At 48.2% G+C, this 18,436-nt stretch overlaps 1 protein-coding gene across 10 annotated transcripts in view; it reads left to right on the top strand.

Annotated features, from left to right (window-relative positions):
* Positions 1–12,115: 12,115 nt before the first annotated feature.
* LOC129392951 (embryonic stem cell-related gene protein-like) overlaps positions 12,116–18,436 on the top strand; it is a 44,407-nt gene continuing 38,086 nt past the window's right edge. For 9 of the 10 annotated variants that reach the window (XR_008625478.1, XR_008625480.1, XR_008625479.1 and 6 more), the window contains exon 1: positions 12,116–12,352. Coding sequence is in view for 2 of the 10 variants with exons in the window: in XM_055112858.1 (XP_054968833.1) it covers positions 12,197–12,352 (156 nt within the window). In the remaining 8 variants the exon portion in view is untranslated. Of the gene's footprint in view, positions 12,353–14,119; positions 16,570–18,436 lie in introns of those variants that run through there. The other variant, XR_008625477.1, reaches the window with a different exon arrangement.

Below are 18,436 nucleotides of genomic sequence, written 5' to 3'. Positions count from 1 at the left end.
ATACCGCTGTGGCCTGGATCCTATGTGGGGGCTGGCAATGGTAAGTTCGGAGCAGGTCAAGACCAACCTTGTTTCTCTGGAAAACGCTATGCATCTCTCCAGGTAGGTCCCTTGCGGCTTCCTCCCGAACACTCTGTGCATTGTGGTCATTCCTAGTTTGTGCTAACTTTGCTCTGTGATACCTTCTTCCTGGCCAACGAAGCTTTAGCTAAACTAAAACTGGCCCTGATGTTCTCTCCTCCATGGAGTGCCTTGACTTCCCTTGGTAACTTTCTCTCCTTGTGCTGCCCTTGTACAGTGCTCTTGCTGGGCCTTACTGGGCTCAACAGTCACGGACCTACCTGTCTCTACCACTAAGCTAGGGCTTAGCTAGGGCCCCTTGAGGTCAGGTACTTTGTTCTGTTAATTGTTTCATCCCCAATATTGAAGTCAGTGCCTTGATCACATCGTGGGTCTTCAAAAAGTCTACTGAGCCAATGAACAAATGCGATCAATGGTATCTGCACATTTGGGCAACAGCAGTGTATTACGAGCTTCTTATATTTGCTTCTAATTTCTTTATTTTTTATTTATTGAGATAGAATCTCGCTCTGTCGCCCAGGCTGGAGTGCAGCGGCATGATCTCGTCTCCCTGCAACCTCCGCTTCCTGGGTTCAAGCAATTCTCCTGCCTCAGGCTCCAGAGTACCTGGGATTATAGGCATGTGCCACTGTGCCCTGCTAAGTTTTGTATTTTTAGAAGGGATGGGGTTTCACCACATTGGCCAGGCTGGTCTTGAACTCCTGACCTCAGGTGATCCGCCTGCCTTGGCCTCTCAAAGTGCTGGGATTACAGGTGTGAGCCACCGCTCCCGGCCTGCTTCTAATTTCTAATAATAATAAATACATACCTTCCTCTTGCTACACTGCACAACCCACACCCCCCGCCATTGCCCCAGCTCCAAGGCATAAACCTCCAGATTCTAGAGATGCTTAAAGGACTGGAGAAAAAGGCAATGGCAGGTGGTGAAAACTCATTTCTCAGTGATGTCACTGCAGTGGAGACAAACCATGCAGGTAAGGCAGTGTTTGCCAAGATGTGGCCTGTCCAGAGGTGCTTCTGTCAGAAAGAATCACCAGGGGTACTTGTTAAAATGCACATTCCTGGGCATCTCCCCAGACCTACCGAATCAGAAGATCAAGAAATGAGGCCTAGGAATCTGAATGTCAATCAGCTCCCCAGATAATTCTTATTGACTCTAAAATTTGAGGACTATGGCTATAAGGTAGAGCTCTCATTTCATTCATCGTTGATTCAGTTAATAAATATTACCGAATACCTACTCATTCCATACCAGGCACTGTGCTAAGTGCTGGTGGAATAATGCTGCTTCAGTTGCACCTGGCCTTTCCTTTGAAGCTTACAGTTTAGAGGTGGAGGCAGACAATACCTAAGAAACACATTTAGGCCGGGCACAGTGGCTCACACCTGTAATCCCAGCAATTTGGGAGGCTGAAGCTGGAGGATCACTTGAAGTCAGGAGTTTGAGACCAGCCTGACCAACATGGTAAAACCCCATCTCTACTAAGAATACAAAAATAAGCCAGATATGGTGGTGCATGCCTGTAATCCCAGCTACTCATGAGGCTGAGGCACGAGAATAGCTTGAACCTGGGAGGCGAAGGCTGCAGTGAGCAGAGATTGTGTCACTGCACTTCAGCCTGGGTGTCAGAGTGAGACTCTATTTCAAAAAGACAAAGAAAGAAAAGAAAAGAAAGAAAGAAAGAAAGAAAGAAAGAAAGAAAGAAAGAAAGAAAGAAAAAGGAAAGAAAGAAAGAAAGAAAAATTTAACTACAGTGTGTGATAAGAGCTCTGAAATACAAAAAATGGAGCAGGGCTGGCCAGGTTAGATGGAACGACCTAGCAATATCTCTTCGAGAGGTGACATTTAAGCTGATTCCTAGAGGGTGGGAAGGAGTCAGCCATGTGTTGAGGAGGGCAGGGGAGGCAGGGCAGGGCCTGGGGACAGAGCTCTCTCAGGGGTTGCAGGAAGGCTGGGCAGGGGCTGGGGGCAGAGCTCTCTCAGGGATTCAGGGAACACCCTGTGGGAACCCCTAGCCCAGACAAATGGGTCCTGACTGGAGGAGAAGCAGAGGGCTGGCCTTCCAACTCGTCAGCAGCCTCCCCATCTCAAATCCTGGGAAACTGGAATAGCTACGGTAACATAAACCTCAGGTTAGACTTGGAATCTTTCATAGCTCTTGGGGTTCAGCCAGACTCCCACAGTCTGAGAACCCCCAAAGCCAAGGGAAGGTCTCCACCCACTCTCTCCAACCCTTGGTGCTTTGTTCTTTTTCTCTCAATCAGCCTTTTCTTCTGAGCTGCTAAGTCACTGGCACCTTTAGAAGACTGTCAGAAGCTGAGGTTATTAAAGACCTCAAGTCACAAACACAATCACTGGCACTGTGGGCCACAGGGCAATTGAGGGAAAGTGGGTTGGATCTACCGAAAGCAGGCTGAGTCCCTGCTGAGGACAGACCGTCCACACCCCTTACTGTGCACCGTGGGAAGCTGCTTCCAGGGAGGGGTGGCCTGGACGAAAGATCTGTGGCCGACACTGTAATCCCAGCCGTGGAGACTGAGGACCATTACAGGAAACAACCTCACCAAGTCCCCAGCATCACTTTATCCACTGTAAAGAGCTCAGGCTCAGCATGCCCAGCCTTACCACATTCCCTCAACTCAAATAAATAATACATTAAAAAAATGAGAAAGCATTAATGCCATTGCCAGAGGGTCAGGCAATACATACATTAGTTTCATTTATCAAAATGCTTCCCTGGTCAGTTTCCAGGGGTTCTTGATTCCAAATATACTTCTGCATCTTCTACAGCATGTTTTAGAGCTGAATGGGGCTTCTTATTTCTCCATTTCATTCACCAAGTTGACCCTGCCCACCCTGGCTTGGCATTTTCCCCGGGAGCTAACGGGTGCTGCTAGATGAGGGGGTCTGAGGGTCTGTGTATCACAGAAGATGGAAAGTCTTGGTGGTGAGGCCAGCCGAGCTTGGGGCTCTGGGATGGTGGGTCTTGTTTGGCATTGGACATTTCAGTCTACGTGGCTGAGTGAAACAGAACCAGGCGTTGGAGTCAAACCTGGGTTCTGGTTTCTTGGCTCTGTGATCTTGGCAAATCACCAAGTTTCAGTTCTCAGTTTCAGTTTTTCTTCTGTAAAATGGGGATAACATACCTACTTTGTAGTATAAGTAGGCTATCTTACATTTTGCCTGGTACAGGGTGTGCTCAATATGTATTTTTTTTTTTTTTAGATGGTGTCTCGCTCTGTCATTCAGGCTGGAGTGCAGTGGCACAATGTTGGCTCACTGCAACCTCTGCCTCCCAGGTTCAAGTGATTCTCATGCCTCAGCTTCCCGAGTAGCTGGGATTATAGGTGCCTCTCACCATGCCTGGCTACTTTTTGTATTTTTAGTAGAGATGGGGTTTACCATGTTTCCCAGGCAGGTCTTGAACTCCTAACCTCAAGTGATCTGCCCACCTCTGCCTCCCAAAGTGCTGGGATTACAGGCTTGAGTCACCACACCCTGCTCACAATGTATTTTTTAATCTGTAATTTCAGACCCAGGGCCTTGAGTAGCCAGTTGCACCCTCCCTGGAACCATTTGGTGGTGTAAGATGCTGGCATGGCACCCAGCGTCAGAAGCCTTCCAGCCCCAAAGGGCTAGAGTCAGCACACGTGGAGAGGATCTTTGCAGCACTGGGTTCTCAGGGTTCTGCAGCAGCATCAGCCTGCTTGGTTGGCTCCAGAGCCTTGGGATACAGATCTCATGGGCTGGGGCTCACTTTGCTGGCCTTCACAGCAGCTCAACACCATCCTCAGGGCAAACCCAAGTCCCAGCTGCCAACCACTTCTGATAAAAACAGGCCCACAGCAAAGTTTTCCATTTCTTAATGGAATTTTATTATTCCATTAATTTTATTATTTTTTCCTTTCAAAAAAATTTGAGAGCCAACTGTGTGTCAGGTGCTCTTCTAGGTGTTAGTGACACAGCTGTGAGTAGAGTCCCTGCTTAAGTGAAATGTATATCCTATAGGTAAGAGACCAGAAAATAAAGAAATGTATACAGACGTGGATGCAATGTTGCGTAGGAATAAGCACTATAAAGAAATGTAAAGCTGGCTAACGATGATGGGGCATGATGAGGGTTCTATTCAGATGGGCCTAAAATAGAATGTCTCTTTGAAGAGGTGACATTAAAAGGAGGCCCAAAAGAAGGAATGCTGTCCTATTCCTGTTCCCCTCCTCCACCCTCATTGTGCTCTGGTCAGCATTATTCCTGGAATTCTACTACAATCAGATCACTTCCCAGCTTAAAGATCCTTCAGTGGTTATTTTTCTGAAAAAGCCAGAACACCTTTGGCATGGCATTCAAAAGATTTCAGGACACGGTCCCAAAGATCACTACTCTGTGACTCCCCAGTTTCAACCCACCCTGAACTACTCACACTTCTCCAAATGCCGCCAGGTGGCTCACTCGGTTTCTTTTTTTTCAACCCCTACCTTCCCCTAGTCTTTGCACATGCTGTTCCCCTGCCTGGAACGCCCTTTGTCTTCTCCCTCTTTTCCATCAGGCCAACCCCAGTAGGTCCCTCAGAGGCCCTCCTGTCCCAACCAGGTTTTCTCCTCATCTTCTAGGCTGACCCCTTGGATAGCACCCACCATACCATGAACCACAGGATCCTTAGTTTGTATCCTTGCCTGTCCTCCATACCAGACTATGAGCCCCTACAGAAATTATTTGCATCCATCCTTAATTCTTAGTATAGAACCAAACGCTTAGCAGGTGTTGACTGGATTAATAAGGGAAAATAATTCATTCTGTTTGTCACTTGATTGAGCCCTTTTCAGCATGGCTTATTTAAAAAATTATGGCACATAGTAGGTATATATATATTTATGGGATACATGAGATATTTTGATACAGACATGCAATGTGTAATAATTATGTTAGGGTAAATGGGGTCTCCATAACCTCAGGCATTCATCATTTCCTTGTGGTACAAACATTCCAATTGTACTCCCTCAGTTATGTGAAAATGTACAACAAATTATTGCTGTCTGTAGTCACCTTGTTCTGCTATCAATAACAGATCGTATTCTTTGTATTGCTTTCATTGCATATTTTGTACCTGTTAATCATCCCTACATCCCCCCAACCCCACTACCCTTCCCGGCCTCTGTTAACCATCATTCTACTTTTCTATCCCCGTGAATTAAATTGTTTTAATTTTTAGCTCCCACAAATGAATGAGAACCTGGGAAGTGTGCTTTTCTGTGCCTGGGTTATTTCATTTAACATGTCCCCCAATTCCATCCATGTTGGAAATGACAGGCTCTCATTTGCAAAATCAGCATTTCCCTGATTGCCTCTACAGGTCAGTCACATTTTATATTCCAATATTTGCCATCGCAGCCATTCTGTCCCCCATACCCTGCTCTTTTCATTTTTCCCTGCCTCATCTGCTTCTAGCAGCCTCCACAGTCGAGTCATTTGTTATGTTTATTATTGATTGGTCTCCTCCCTGTAGTGCACAAGCTTCACATGGGCAGGGTCTTTATCTCTTTTCTCCCTGCTGTATTCCAGTGCCTGGCACACAGTAGGGGGACACATTTGTTGAATGAATCACAGCAACTCAATGCTGCTGGCATTTCAGGATTCCTGCTTGGGAACAGAGAGCCAGAGAGGTAGCCTTGCCCAAGGAGGCACAACCAGTGAGGCTGACGGCAGGTTCGAGTCCCCTCCCAGCCTGAACTCTTGCAGCTCTGTGGGCTGCTTCTCAGTGTCCTGCTCCACAACCAGATTGAAAAGTGAGCCCGCTGGCTCAGGAGTTGTGCCCTGGTTACAGCTGGTGCTCTACCTGCTGGTGGTGGTGGGGTTGTGCTGGATTTCCTCATGCTCAGGAGTAGAGATTAGAGACACCTGGCTTAGGGTGGGGATTGGAGGGGTGGGTGGGAAGCCGACAGGTGATTTGGTGGAGAGGCTTGATTTGCACAGACCCTCCCACTTCGGACTCCCAAAGTGCAGAGATTACAGGTGTGACCCACCTCAGCTGGCCAAGAACTCAGGTTGCTAATCCCTCCAGTATGCATTTGCTTTGTAAACATTCCTGCAGCCAGCTCAGGTGTGGCCCTGACTTGGCCTAGCCAGGCCTCTTCCCGGGACTTCCCAGAGGTGCTGCCCTGCTGCTGCTACCATCTCCCCAAAACTCTGGCAAGCCCACCTCAAATTCTAAAGGGGTGCTGAGGGCTCCAGTGAGGCACACTTTGTGTGCCCCCGCAAACTGAGTCCTCACCTTCTCCCATCCGTGCCCCCATCTCCTCGCCACCCCCTCACCCCCCTGCCACCATGCCCCACACATGCCAGTCTCAGTCACACCTCTGCCTGTACACACCCTGCCTGCCTGTCCCTCTTCCTGGAAGGCCTCTCCCTTCTTTTTCCACTTACTGAACTGTTCCTCCTCCTCCAAAAGCCAGACCAAGGATTGTCCTCTCTGGGAGGCCTTCTTGCTGCCTGGCCCTCTACACACACATGTGCACAAAGATACTCTGTATACACACATACCTTGTATACACACACACAGACACATGCACATACAAGGGCACAGACACACACCACCCAGATTCTTCACACACAGACATGCAGTTGTACACACAGACAAGACACACGTACCATATACACTATTCAGTCACACGCATATAACATATGCATGTACACCCATAAACCCCTTCCCCTCCACATGCACACACCCCTGTATTCCCTCCCAAATACCACCACTCACATACACAGACGTGCCCCACCACCCCTCCTTCCCCACACCCATCACACACCTGCCTCAGCCCCGTACTTCCTCCCCTTGACAGCAGCTGCTCACCGCTTCTCTATGCTGCTGGGCCTGTCTGTCTTTTAGCAGGTCCTGCACTGTGCCATGGCATGTTTATTCCCTGTCCCTCACTCCTTGACTGAGAGCCCTGTCTGAGCCCCGGTCCTTAACACTGGCATCTGGCACACGGAGGGATAATTGGGAGGTGAATGAATGAATCCAAGGGAGCTCAGGAGTGAAGGGTGGGGCTGAAATGAGCCCTGGAAATAATTCGGGCCAGGTGTAACAACCAGGAGAGTGCAACCCTGGGCATGAGGAGGACTGGGACAGGACAAGTGTATCTTTGCTTTGAATATCAAAAATAAACAAAGAAGAAACAAAACAATAAAACAGCTCCCCGGGTGACTCTCATGTGCATCCTTGGTTGAGAACTGCTGGTCAGAACCACCAGCCCCCCTTTTTTTACACAAAGGAGAAGCAGATGGTTCCACCCCACACAGCAGGGTCAGGACCTGAGCCTGGGCATGGTGGCATTGACTGAGCTTGCCTTGCAGAACTCATGAAGTGTGCAGGCTGTGGGATGATCACTTTACTGGCAGAAAGAGCACAGGAGGGCTGATCTGCACCAGCTCTGGACTGCTGGGGGTGGGAATCCTAAATGCCTTTGTTTGGGGAGTAGCAGGTGCAGAGCAGTGGCCTTAGGTCAGGGGTGGTTTTTCCCCCAGCGGACATGTAGCAATTAATGTCTGGAGACATTTTTGATGGTCCCAATTTTAGGGGGCAGGTGCTATTCACACCTGGGGGTAGATACCAAGGTTGTTGCTAGACATCTTGTGAGGCACCGACAGCCTCCTAACAAAGAACTATCCAGCCAGAAGAGTTAGCAGAGCCATGGTTGAGAACTCCTGGTGTAGACAGAGGAACATGGGCTTTTGAAAGACATCCCAGCTCTCATACTTACCTGGCAGGGGAGATACCATGATTACGAAAGATATCCCAGCTCTGCGTGTGACCCTGGACAAATCACTTCCCTGATGCCTCTGAACTTTGGTTTTCTCGTTCGCAAAAGGCGATAATCATGCCTATTTCACAGGGTTATTGTCAGCAACAGCTTTCACTGCAAAGCACCTAGCCCAACACAGGGCACATGGAAGGTGCTTAATAAACCGCGGCCTTCCGGAGCATCCTCCGCATCCACGGCGAACGTCCACCTTCCTTTTCTACCTAAAGACTTCCACATTCACCTATGCCAAAATTTTTCAGGATCTACCTCCTAGCGTCTCCCTGATCTCTTGGCTTTGGAGGTAACCCTGCTCTGCCCAGGCCTTCCTCCCTTTGAACTTCATGTGCATGTAAGGGGGGGTTCTGAGTCCATCATCTTCTTCAATCCTCCCACCCTGAATATTCAAACATATCTGCGTCGGACACAGGGCACGTGGAGTGTGTGTGTGTGTGTGTGTGTGTGTGTTTGTGTGTGTATCCACTCGTGAGCATTTTTACACTTTCCTCTCCGGTCTGGTTTTCAGCAAGATGATGATGGGGCATCGCTGATTTGGAGACACAGCGTTTCATCTGTAAACGTGTCTGAACGCACATCCTTAGGTGTACTCACCATCTGAAAATTAGAAAGGCCTACAACCACAAGTGAAACTTTCCTTTTCTCCAGTATTGCTCCGCCTTGCTCTAGGTTTTTGAGGAATCTGCCACCCTTGTTTGGACAGAACAATGTCAAGGAACTTCAGAAGGAGATGGTGAAGGATGATGCTTCCCAGTCCCAAGCATCTCTGGGTCTTGATGCTTTCCTGCCTGCCTCAGGAGTTCAATACACCCGTGAGAGGTCCCCAGATAGCCCACTGAAGAGCCAGGTCCAGAAGAGAAGTTCCATGGGGAGTGCTCAGCCCAGCCTTTCTCTCTTCACTGGATGAGCTGATCTCTTCTCTGCAGGTGCAACCCACAGTAGGGGCCACTGCCCCAGGCTGCTCCGAGCACGCTTTCCTTCAAAGTTGCCAGAGTCTCAGAGGCTGGATGATCAGGTGACTGTGCCCTGCCTTGCTGTCCTGCTCTGGAGCAGCACTCTTTGCCCTCAGTTGGCAGCCAGTTCTAGGGGCTGAGCTGACATGCTCATTCCCCTGTCCCCCAGCCCTTAGCCGCTGAACAGGGCTGGGCTGCAGCAGCCTCTGTGCTCACCCCACCCACCCATTACCTGCTGTCTCCCCACCTGAGCAGGCCCTCCACCTGCCCACAATGAATTTTTCCATCACTCACCCTGAGAGGCCTCCAGGCCAAACAACCCTGCCTGCTACCTGCCCTGGCAAGTGGGCAGCCTGCTCCAGAAGACACCCTAAGGAAGACACAGAAATGCCCAGCCAGAACAATTGGCCAGAAATCTGGCTCGAGCTGTCTTCACGAAAAAGAGACACTAAATGAATCTTCACGAAAAAGAGACACTAAATGAACTTGAATGGGTGGATGAAAGCTTCTCTCATCTTAAAAGGTCACCTCCTTTTACGAGGTCACCAACACGTCCACTAATTGCAATTCCCACTTCTTCCTGTTGGAGTTTTAATGTAAGAGCTCCTTGTGAAGCTCGGTCCTCTTGCCTCCCTCCATTTGCTCCCCTCTATTACACCCCACCCCACCCTCTTTCTAAAATGCAGATCCCATCATGTCACTCCCTTCCTCAAAAGCCATCAATGGCTCCCCATTGCCTCTAATAGAATTTCTAAATTCCAAATCATGCTCGTTCAGGCCCTTCGTGGTCTCTTCCAGCTGCCTTCCCTAGTCCTTACTCCCATTACAGGCTCACTTTCAGCATGCTTTAACCTACATCCCAGACACAGCAAGGAAGTTCTGCCTTCTTTGCCATTATGCTTTTGTTTCTTTTACCTGGAGTAATGCCCGCCCTTTCCCATTTCCCTGCTCTTGAAACCGTACTCATCCTTCAAGACACACTTCAAATGGCTCTTCCTTTTCAGAACCCCTAGCTCAAGTGGCTCTCTTTTGTCCCATAGCACTCTGTCCCCATAATACAGCCAAGTGCTGGAGTTGATTGAATGCACATTTGTCTTCCCCAGTAATAAAATCTCCTTGAAGTCAGGGACTACGTGTTATTAATCACTGTGGTCGACACCCCCCACGTCCTGCATCCCATTGCTTGGCATAGACTAGGGACTAGATAAATTGTGGAATTGAAGAGTGTTCTGCAAGCTGTTTTAGGAACCATGAAGGCTGACAGATGGGGGTGGGGGCTCAGCGACTGCCAGAAATCCAGGCAAATAGGAGTGTGGGCAGAGCAGTCAGCCTGGCGTACAACCAGGAAAGATGCGGAGATTTCCTGGAGGCATGCTCCAGTGGTCGGGAAGCCCGCCACCCATGATGACATGCTATTTTCCCATCTGTCAGAGCTAGGTGGCCTCTTTCCTTCCTCAGCCTCTTTCTCTTCTCTCCAGCTCCCATCTCTGGCTGTTCTCCAGGGGAAATTTATATCTGTAATGGTGGAATAATTAGCTCCCAAACCTGGTGTGCATTAACCTTGAATTGATGGTGTCAGCTAATGAGAGAGGGAGCAGGAGGGCTCAGGAATTATAGTGCCTCTAACTACACTCCTTTCTGTGGGGCCTGACTTGAGCTGATTGGTTTCTAAACCCCAAGAGAGTCCTTGCACATGTTTTCACTCCCAGGTAAGAGACATCATTGCAGGGGTTCCCACGTTCTATGTCCAACATCAGTCATCATTTTAGTCAAATATTCCCCAAACCCCAAGTAAATGAAACAATATATTTCCTCCCACAATGATATTATCTGTGGACCTCCAGTTGCTCTGGCAACAGGGAGATAGCCTGTTAGTATGTTACCCTTACTTACCAACTGTGTACACCTGGACTTGCTACTTGGTTTGAGTCTCTGTTTTCTTAACTGTAAGATGAAGATAATTATAGTATCTACTTTATAGGGTTATTGTATGAATCAAATAACCTCATATATACAGATGTTCAGTCCATAATGTGAGCTGTTATGATTATTACTTAATCCAGGTGAGCACCATGACACTGCATGTTTTCCAGGCCTCAGTTTCCCTCACTGTAAAATAGGGAGTGGGACTCGGCCATCAGTAAGTCTCATCTGGAATGCTAAGATGGGACCATTCTTAAGTTTTCCCACCACGCTGTGTGCCCAATCCTCCTGCTATTTCTTATCACCTGAAATCTTGCTTGATTTGTTCCATTCAGTGATGTAAAAAATTTTAAAAATGTCTTCAATAATAGTTGTAATAGTCCTACTAATTTGATGATGGAGAGAAGAGATTTCCCTTAAGAGCTCCAATTAAAGCTGCTTCTTGCAGTCCAGGAAAGTTACTACACCATCACCAGCTGATTCCTTGATGATTTTTATCCCTGGCAATCAACTGTATCCATTCACATTATAATCCTTACATCTGCATAGTATTTTACAGTTTAGAGGGCTTTTCCATCTCTATCGTCTCAATTCACCCTACCAATAATCCCCTGGCAGAGCTGGAGTAAATAATATCACTCCCATTTGATAGACAGAAACGTTCATTCATTCGTCTGCTCATTCATTCCACGAATGTTTATGGAACGCATTTTGTACTAGCTGCCACAGTTCAGATGCTCGGCATATGTGGCTGAGGTGTCACTGCTCTAAGTAAGGGGTGGTTCTGGGTCAGGGTTCAAGGCCTCCTTGTGCTGGGTTCAGTGTGCCTGCACCCCCAACAATGCTCTCTTGCAGTCTGCCCTTGTTACTACCCCTGAATCCTGACGCTAAAGCCCTCATCCAAGAAAGCATTTCAGCCGAGGCACACCCTTGGGTTCCTCTGCTCAACCTTAACCACCTGCTGACTTGCTGCTCACCCTTAAGCCCTAGCTCCTCTTCTGTGAGCTAGGGGGAGGCCCCGACTGTCAGGCCTCTGAGCCCAAGCTAAGCCATCATATCCCCTGTGGCCTGCACGTACACATCCAGATGGCCGGTTCCTGCCTTAACTGATGACATTCCACCACAAAAGAAGTGAAAATGGCCTATTCCTGCCTTAACTGATGACATTGTCTTGTGAAATTCCTTCTCCTGGCTCATCCTAGCTCAAAAGCTCCCCTACTGAGCACCTTGTGACCCCCACTCTACCCGCCAGAGAACAACCCCGCTTTGACTGTAATTTTCCATTACCTACCCAAATCCTATAAAAGGGCCCCACCCCTATCTCCCTTCGCTGACTCTTTTCAGACTCAGCCCGCCTGCACCCAGGTGAAATAAACAGCCATGTTGCTCACACAAAGACTGTTTGGTGGTCTCTTCACACGGACATGCATGAAATTTGGTGCCGTGACTCGGATCGGGGGACCTCCCTTGGGAGATCAATCCCCTGTCCTCCTACTCTTTGCTCCGTGAAAAAGATCCACGTACGACCTCAGGTCCTCAGACCCACCAGCTCAAGGAACAGCTCACCGATTTTAAATCGGGTAAGTGGCCTCTTCTTACTCTCTTCTCCAACCTCTCTCACTGTCCCTCAACCACTTTCTGCTTTCCACTCTTCAATCTCTCCCTTCTCTTAATTTCAATTCCTTTCATTTTCTGGTAGAGACAAAGGAGACATGTTTTATCCATGGACCCAAAACTCCAGCGCCAGTCACAGACTAGGGAAGGCAGCCTTCCCTTGTTGTTTGATCATTGCAGGGACATCTCTCTGATTATTCACCCATGTTTCAGAGGTGTCAGACCACGCAGGGACGCCTGCCTTGGTCCTTCACCCTTAGCAGCAAGTCCCGCTTTTCTGGGGAAGGGGCAAGTACCCCAACCCCTTCTCTCCTTGTCTCTACCCCTTCTCCACCTTTCTGGGGGGGCAAGAAACCCCCAACCCCTTCTCCTTCACTCTTAGTGGCAAGTCCCGCTTTTCTAGAGGGGCAAGTACCCCAACCTCATATCTCTGCACCCCAATCCCTTATTTCTGCACCCCAACCTCTTATCTCTGTGCCCCAATCCCTTATTTCCATGCCCCGACCTCTTATCTCTGCACCCCAATCCCTTATTTCCATGGCCTGACCCCTTATTTCCACACCCCGACCTCTTATCTCTGCACCCCATCCCTTATTTCCATGCCCTGACCTCTTATCTCTGTGCCCCAACCCCTTATATCCATGCCCCAACCTCTTTCCCACTTTTCTGGAAGGTAAGACCCCCCGAACCCCTTCCCTCCGTGTCTCTACTCTCTCTTTTCTCTAGGCTTGCTTCCTTCACTATGGGCAACCTTCCACCCTCCATTCCTCCTTCTCCCTTGGCCTGTGTTCTCAAAAACTTAAAACCTCTTCAACTCACACCTGACCTAAAACCTAAATGCCTTATTTTCTTCTGCAATGCTGCTTGACCCCAATACAAACTCGACAGTAGTTCCAATAGCCAGAAAATGGCACTTTCAATTTTTCCATCCTGCAAGATCTAATAATTCTTGTCGTAAAATGGGCAAACGGTCTGAGGTGCCTGATGTCCAGGCATTCTTTCACATATCAGTCCCTCCCTAGTCTCTGTGCCCAGTGCAACTCGTCCCAAATCTTCCTTCTTTCCCTCCCCACCTGTCCCCTCAGTCCCAACCCCAAGCGTCACTGAGTCTTTCTAACCTTCCTTTTCTACAGACCCATCTGACCTCTCCCCTCCTCGCCAGGCTGAGCTAGGTCCCAATTCTTCCTCAGCCTCTGCTCCTCCACCCTATAATCCTTTTATCACCTCCTTCCTCACACCCGGTCCGGCTTACAGCTTCATTCCGTGACTAGCCCTCCCCCACCTGCCCAACAATTTACTCTTAAAAAGGTGGCTGGAGCTAAAGGCATAATCAAGGTTAATGCTCCTTTTTCTTTATCCCAAATCAGATAGTGTTTAGGCTCTTTTTCATCAAATATAAAAATCCAGCCCAGTTCATGACTTGTTTGGCAGCAACCCTGAGACACTTTACAGCCCTAGACCCTAAAAGGTCAAAAGGCCGTCTTATTCTCAAAATACATTTTATTACCCAATCTGCTCCCAACATTAAATAAAACTCCAAAAATTAAATTCCGGCCCTCAAACCCCACAACAGGATTTAATTAACCACGCCTTCAAGGTGTACAATAATAGAAAAAAGTTGCAACTCCTTGCCTCCACTGTGAGACAAACCCCAGCCACATCTCCAGTACACAAGAACTTCCAAACGCCTGAACCGCAGCGGCCAGGCGTTCCTCCAGAACCTCCTCCCCCAGGAGCTTGCTACAAGTGCCAGAAATCTGACCACCAGGACAAGGAATGCCTGCAGCCCAGGATTCCTCCTAAGCCATGTCCCATCTGTGCGGGACCCCACTGGAAATCAGACTGTTCAACTCACCTGGCAGCCACTCCCAGAGCCCCTGGAACTCTGGCCCAAGGCTCTCTGACTGACTCCTTCTCGGCTTAGCAGCTGAAGACTGATGCTGCCCGATCGCCTCGGAAGCTCCGTAGACCATCATGGACGCCGAGCTTCGGGTAACTCTCACAGTGGAAGATAAGTCCATCCCCTTAGTCAATACAGAGGCTACCCACTCCACATTACCTTCTTTTCAAGGGCCTGTTTCCCTTGCCTCCATAACTGTTGTGGGTATTGACGGCCAGGCTTCTAAACCCCTGAAAACTCCCCCACTCTGGTGCCAACTTGGACAACACTCTTTTATGCACTCTTTTTTAGTTATCCCCACCTGCCCAGTTCCCTTATTAGGCCGAGATATTTTAACCAAATTATCTGCTTCCCTGACTATTCCTGGACTACAGCCACATCTCATTGCTGCCCTTCTCCCCAACCCAAAGCCCCCTTCGCGTCTTCCTCTCGTATTCCCCCACCTTAACCCACAAGTATGGGATATCTGTACTCCTTCCCTGGCAACCGATCACATGCCTGTTACCATCCCATTAAAACCTAATCACCCTTACCCCGCTCAATGCCAATATCCCATCCCACAGCATGCTTCAAAAGGATTAAAGCCTGTTATCACTCGCCTGCTACAGCATGGGCTTCTAAAACCTATAAACTCTCCTTACAATTCCCCTATTTTACCTGTCCAAAAACTGGACAAGTCTTATAGATTAGTTCAGGATCTGTGCCTTATCAACCAAATTGTTTTGCCTATCCAGCCTGTGGTGCCCAACCCGTACACTCTTTTGTCCTCAATACTTTCCTTCACAACTCACTATACCGTTCTCGATCTTAAAGATGCTTTTTTCACTATTCCCCTGCAACCCTCGTCCCAGCGTCTCTTTGCTTTCTTTCACTTAGACTGACCCTGACACCCATTATGCTCAGGAAATTACCTGGGCTGTACTGCCGCAAGGCTTCACAGACAGCCCCCATTACTTCAGTCAAGCCCAAATTTTATCCTCATCTGTTACCTATCTCAGCATAATTCTCATAAAAACACATGTGTTCTCCCTGCTGATCATGTCTGATTAATCTCCCAAACCTCAATCCCTTACAAAACAACTCCTTTCCTTCCTAGGCATGGTTAGTGTGGTCAGAATTCTTACACAAGAGCCAGGACCACACCCTGTAGCCTTTCTGTCCAAACAACTTGACCTTTCTGTTTTAGCCTAGCCCTCATGTCTGTGTGCAGTGGCTGCCGCTGCTTTAATACTTTTAGAGGCCCTAAAAATCACAAACTATGCTCCACTCGCTCTCTACAGCTCTCATAATTTCCAAAATCTATTTTCTTCCTCCCACGTGACGCATATACTTTCTGCTCCCCGGCTCCTTCAGCTGTACTCACTCTTTGTTAAGTCTCCACAATTACCATTGTTCCTGCCCCGGACTTCAATCCGGCCTCCCACATTATTCCAGATACCACACTTGACCCTCATGACCGTATCTCTCTGATCCACCTGACGTTCACCCCATTTCCCCACATTTCCTTCTTCCCTGTTTCTCACCCTGATCACACTTAGTTTATTGCTGGCAGTTCCACCAGGCCTAATCGCCACACACCAGCAAAGGCAGGCTATGCTATAGTACAAGCCACTAGCCCGCCTCTTAGAACCTCTCATTTCCTTTCCATTGTGGAAATCTATCTTCAAAGAAATAACTTCTCAGTGTTCCATCTGCTATTCTACTACTCCTCATGGATTATTCAGGCCCCCTCCCTTCCCTACACATCAAGCTCAAGGATTTGCCCCAACCCAGGACTGGCAAATTAGCTTTACTCAACATGCCCCGAGTAAGATAACTAAAATACCTCTTAGTCTAGGTAGACATTTTCACCAGATAAGTAGAGTCCTTTCCTACAGGGTCTGAGAAGGCCACTGCAGTCATTTCTTCCCTTCTGTCAGACATAATTCTTCAGTTTAGCCTTGTCATTCCCTTCTGTCAGACATAATTCCTCAGTTTAGCCTTCCCACCTCTATACAGTCTGATAACAGACCAGCCTTTATTAGTCGAATCAGCCAAGCATTTTTTCAGGCTCTTAGTATTCAGTGACAGACTAATGGTCTATTAAAAACACACCTCACCAAGCTCAGCCACCAACTTAAAAAGGACTGGACAATACTTTTTCCACTTTCGCTTCTCAGAATTCAGGCCTGTCCTCAGAATGCAACAAGATACAGCCCATTTAAGCTCCTGTATAGACACTCCTTTTTATTAGGCCCCAGTCTCATTCCAGACACCAGACAACTTAGACTGTGCCCCCAAAAACTTGTCATCCCTACTATCTTCTGTCTAGTCATACTCCTATTCACCGTTCTCAACTACTCATACATGCCCTGCTCTTGTTTACACTGCCAGTTTACACTGTTTCTCCAAGCCATCACAGCTGATATCTCCTGGTACTATCCCCAAACTGCCACTCTTAACTCTTAAAGTAAATAAATAATCTTTGCTGGCAAGGCTATGCTGAACCTCCTTAGGCACTCTCTAATTAGATGTCCTAGGTCCTCCCAATTCTCAGTCCTTTAATACCTGTTTTTCTCCTTCTCTTACTCCGTTTAGTTCTTCAATTCATACAAAACTGTATCCAGGCCATCACCAATAATTCTAAATGACAAATGTTTCTTCTAACAACCCCACAATATCACCCCTTACCACAAAATCTTCCTTCAGCTTAATCTCTCCCACTCTAGGTTCCCACGCCACCCCTAATCCCGCTCGAAGCAGCCCTGAGAAACATCGCCCATTATCTCTCCATACCATCCCCCAAAATTTTTGCCGTCCCAACACTTTACCACTATTTCATTTTATTTTTCTTATTAATATAAGAAGACAGGAATGTCAGGCCTCTGAGCCCAAGCTAAGCCATCATATCCCCTGTGACCTGCACGTACACATCCAGATGGCCGGTTCCTGCCTTAACTGATGACATTCCACCACAAAAGAAGTGAAAATGGCCTGTTCCTGCCTTAACTGATGACATTGTCTTGTGAAATTCCTTCTCCTGGCTCATCCTGGCTCAAAAGCTCCCCTACTGAGCACCTTGTGACCCCCACTCTGCCCACCAGAGAACAACCCCCTTTGACTGTAATTTTCCTTTACCTATGCAAATCCTATAAAACAGCCCCACCCCTATCTCCCTTCGCTGACTCTCTTTTCAGACTCAGCCCGCCTGCACCCAGGTGAAATAAACAGCCATGTTGCTCACACAAAGCCTGTTTGGTGGTCTCTTCACACAGACGCGCATGAAACCGACCTTGCCCTTCTGTCCCCCTCCCTCCTTTGTGCCTGTGGATCCATCTCTACTACCACATTTACCACGTAATATTGTAATAGTTTATGTACCTGCATGTCTGTACCTGTTCCCCCACCCCCTCCACATACATCCCACCTATATACAAAGCCACCAGACAGGAAATTAGGGAGGAAATTTGGGACCCTCATATGATCTCTGCACCACCAGAGTCAAGCCCAGCGCCGGGCACGGGCTCGGTAGATGTTGAATGGACAGAGTCATTTTGAATTTGTCCTTCCCCTTCTTGAGTAATGTTTGGTATCTCATACCCTCTGGGTGTGGATGAATGAGAAAGGGGAGAGGGAGAGGAAGTGGGGAGGAGAGAGTTATGAAAAATGGAAGCTGGAGACCACACCTGGTACCTCTCTGCTTCCTAGGGCAGATTGTTTTAATATGGGATGCCTCTGTTGATAGATGTTCAATAGCTGTAAATGGCTTGTGCATAAGAAACCTCCTCCCATTCCACCCATACTCATCTCCCACAGACCCTGGGTCAGGAAATTAGAAAGACAAAAAGCAGCCAGGTGACTTGCTTAGAGGAAATGAAAAGGAATTCATGCTGGTTGCGGCTCAGGTGCTCCGGCTGCCTCACTACTAGGTCATATTAGCCCCACGTAAGGTGAGTCAGTGGTCCCAAAGTTCAAATAAATTGCCCACGTTCACACCGCTGGCCGAGGTGAAATCTGACCCGAGGACCCCTGGTCCTTGTTGAGGCCCCTGCTCTTTCTCTACTGCACACCTCAGAAGAGTGTGGAGAAAGATCCAGAGGGAGTCTGGGATGGCCCCATGAGGAAGTGAGATGAGGGAGCTGAAGGTGCAGGCGCACTCAGGAGCACTGCC

The sequence above is a fragment of the Pan paniscus genome, chromosome 4, assembly GCF_029289425.2.
Source record: "Pan paniscus chromosome 4, NHGRI_mPanPan1-v2.0_pri, whole genome shotgun sequence".
NCBI lineage: Eukaryota > Metazoa > Chordata > Mammalia > Primates > Hominidae > Pan > Pan paniscus.
The sequence above is the reverse complement of the archived record's forward strand: the minus strand, read 5'-3'. Positions and strand labels throughout refer to the sequence as shown.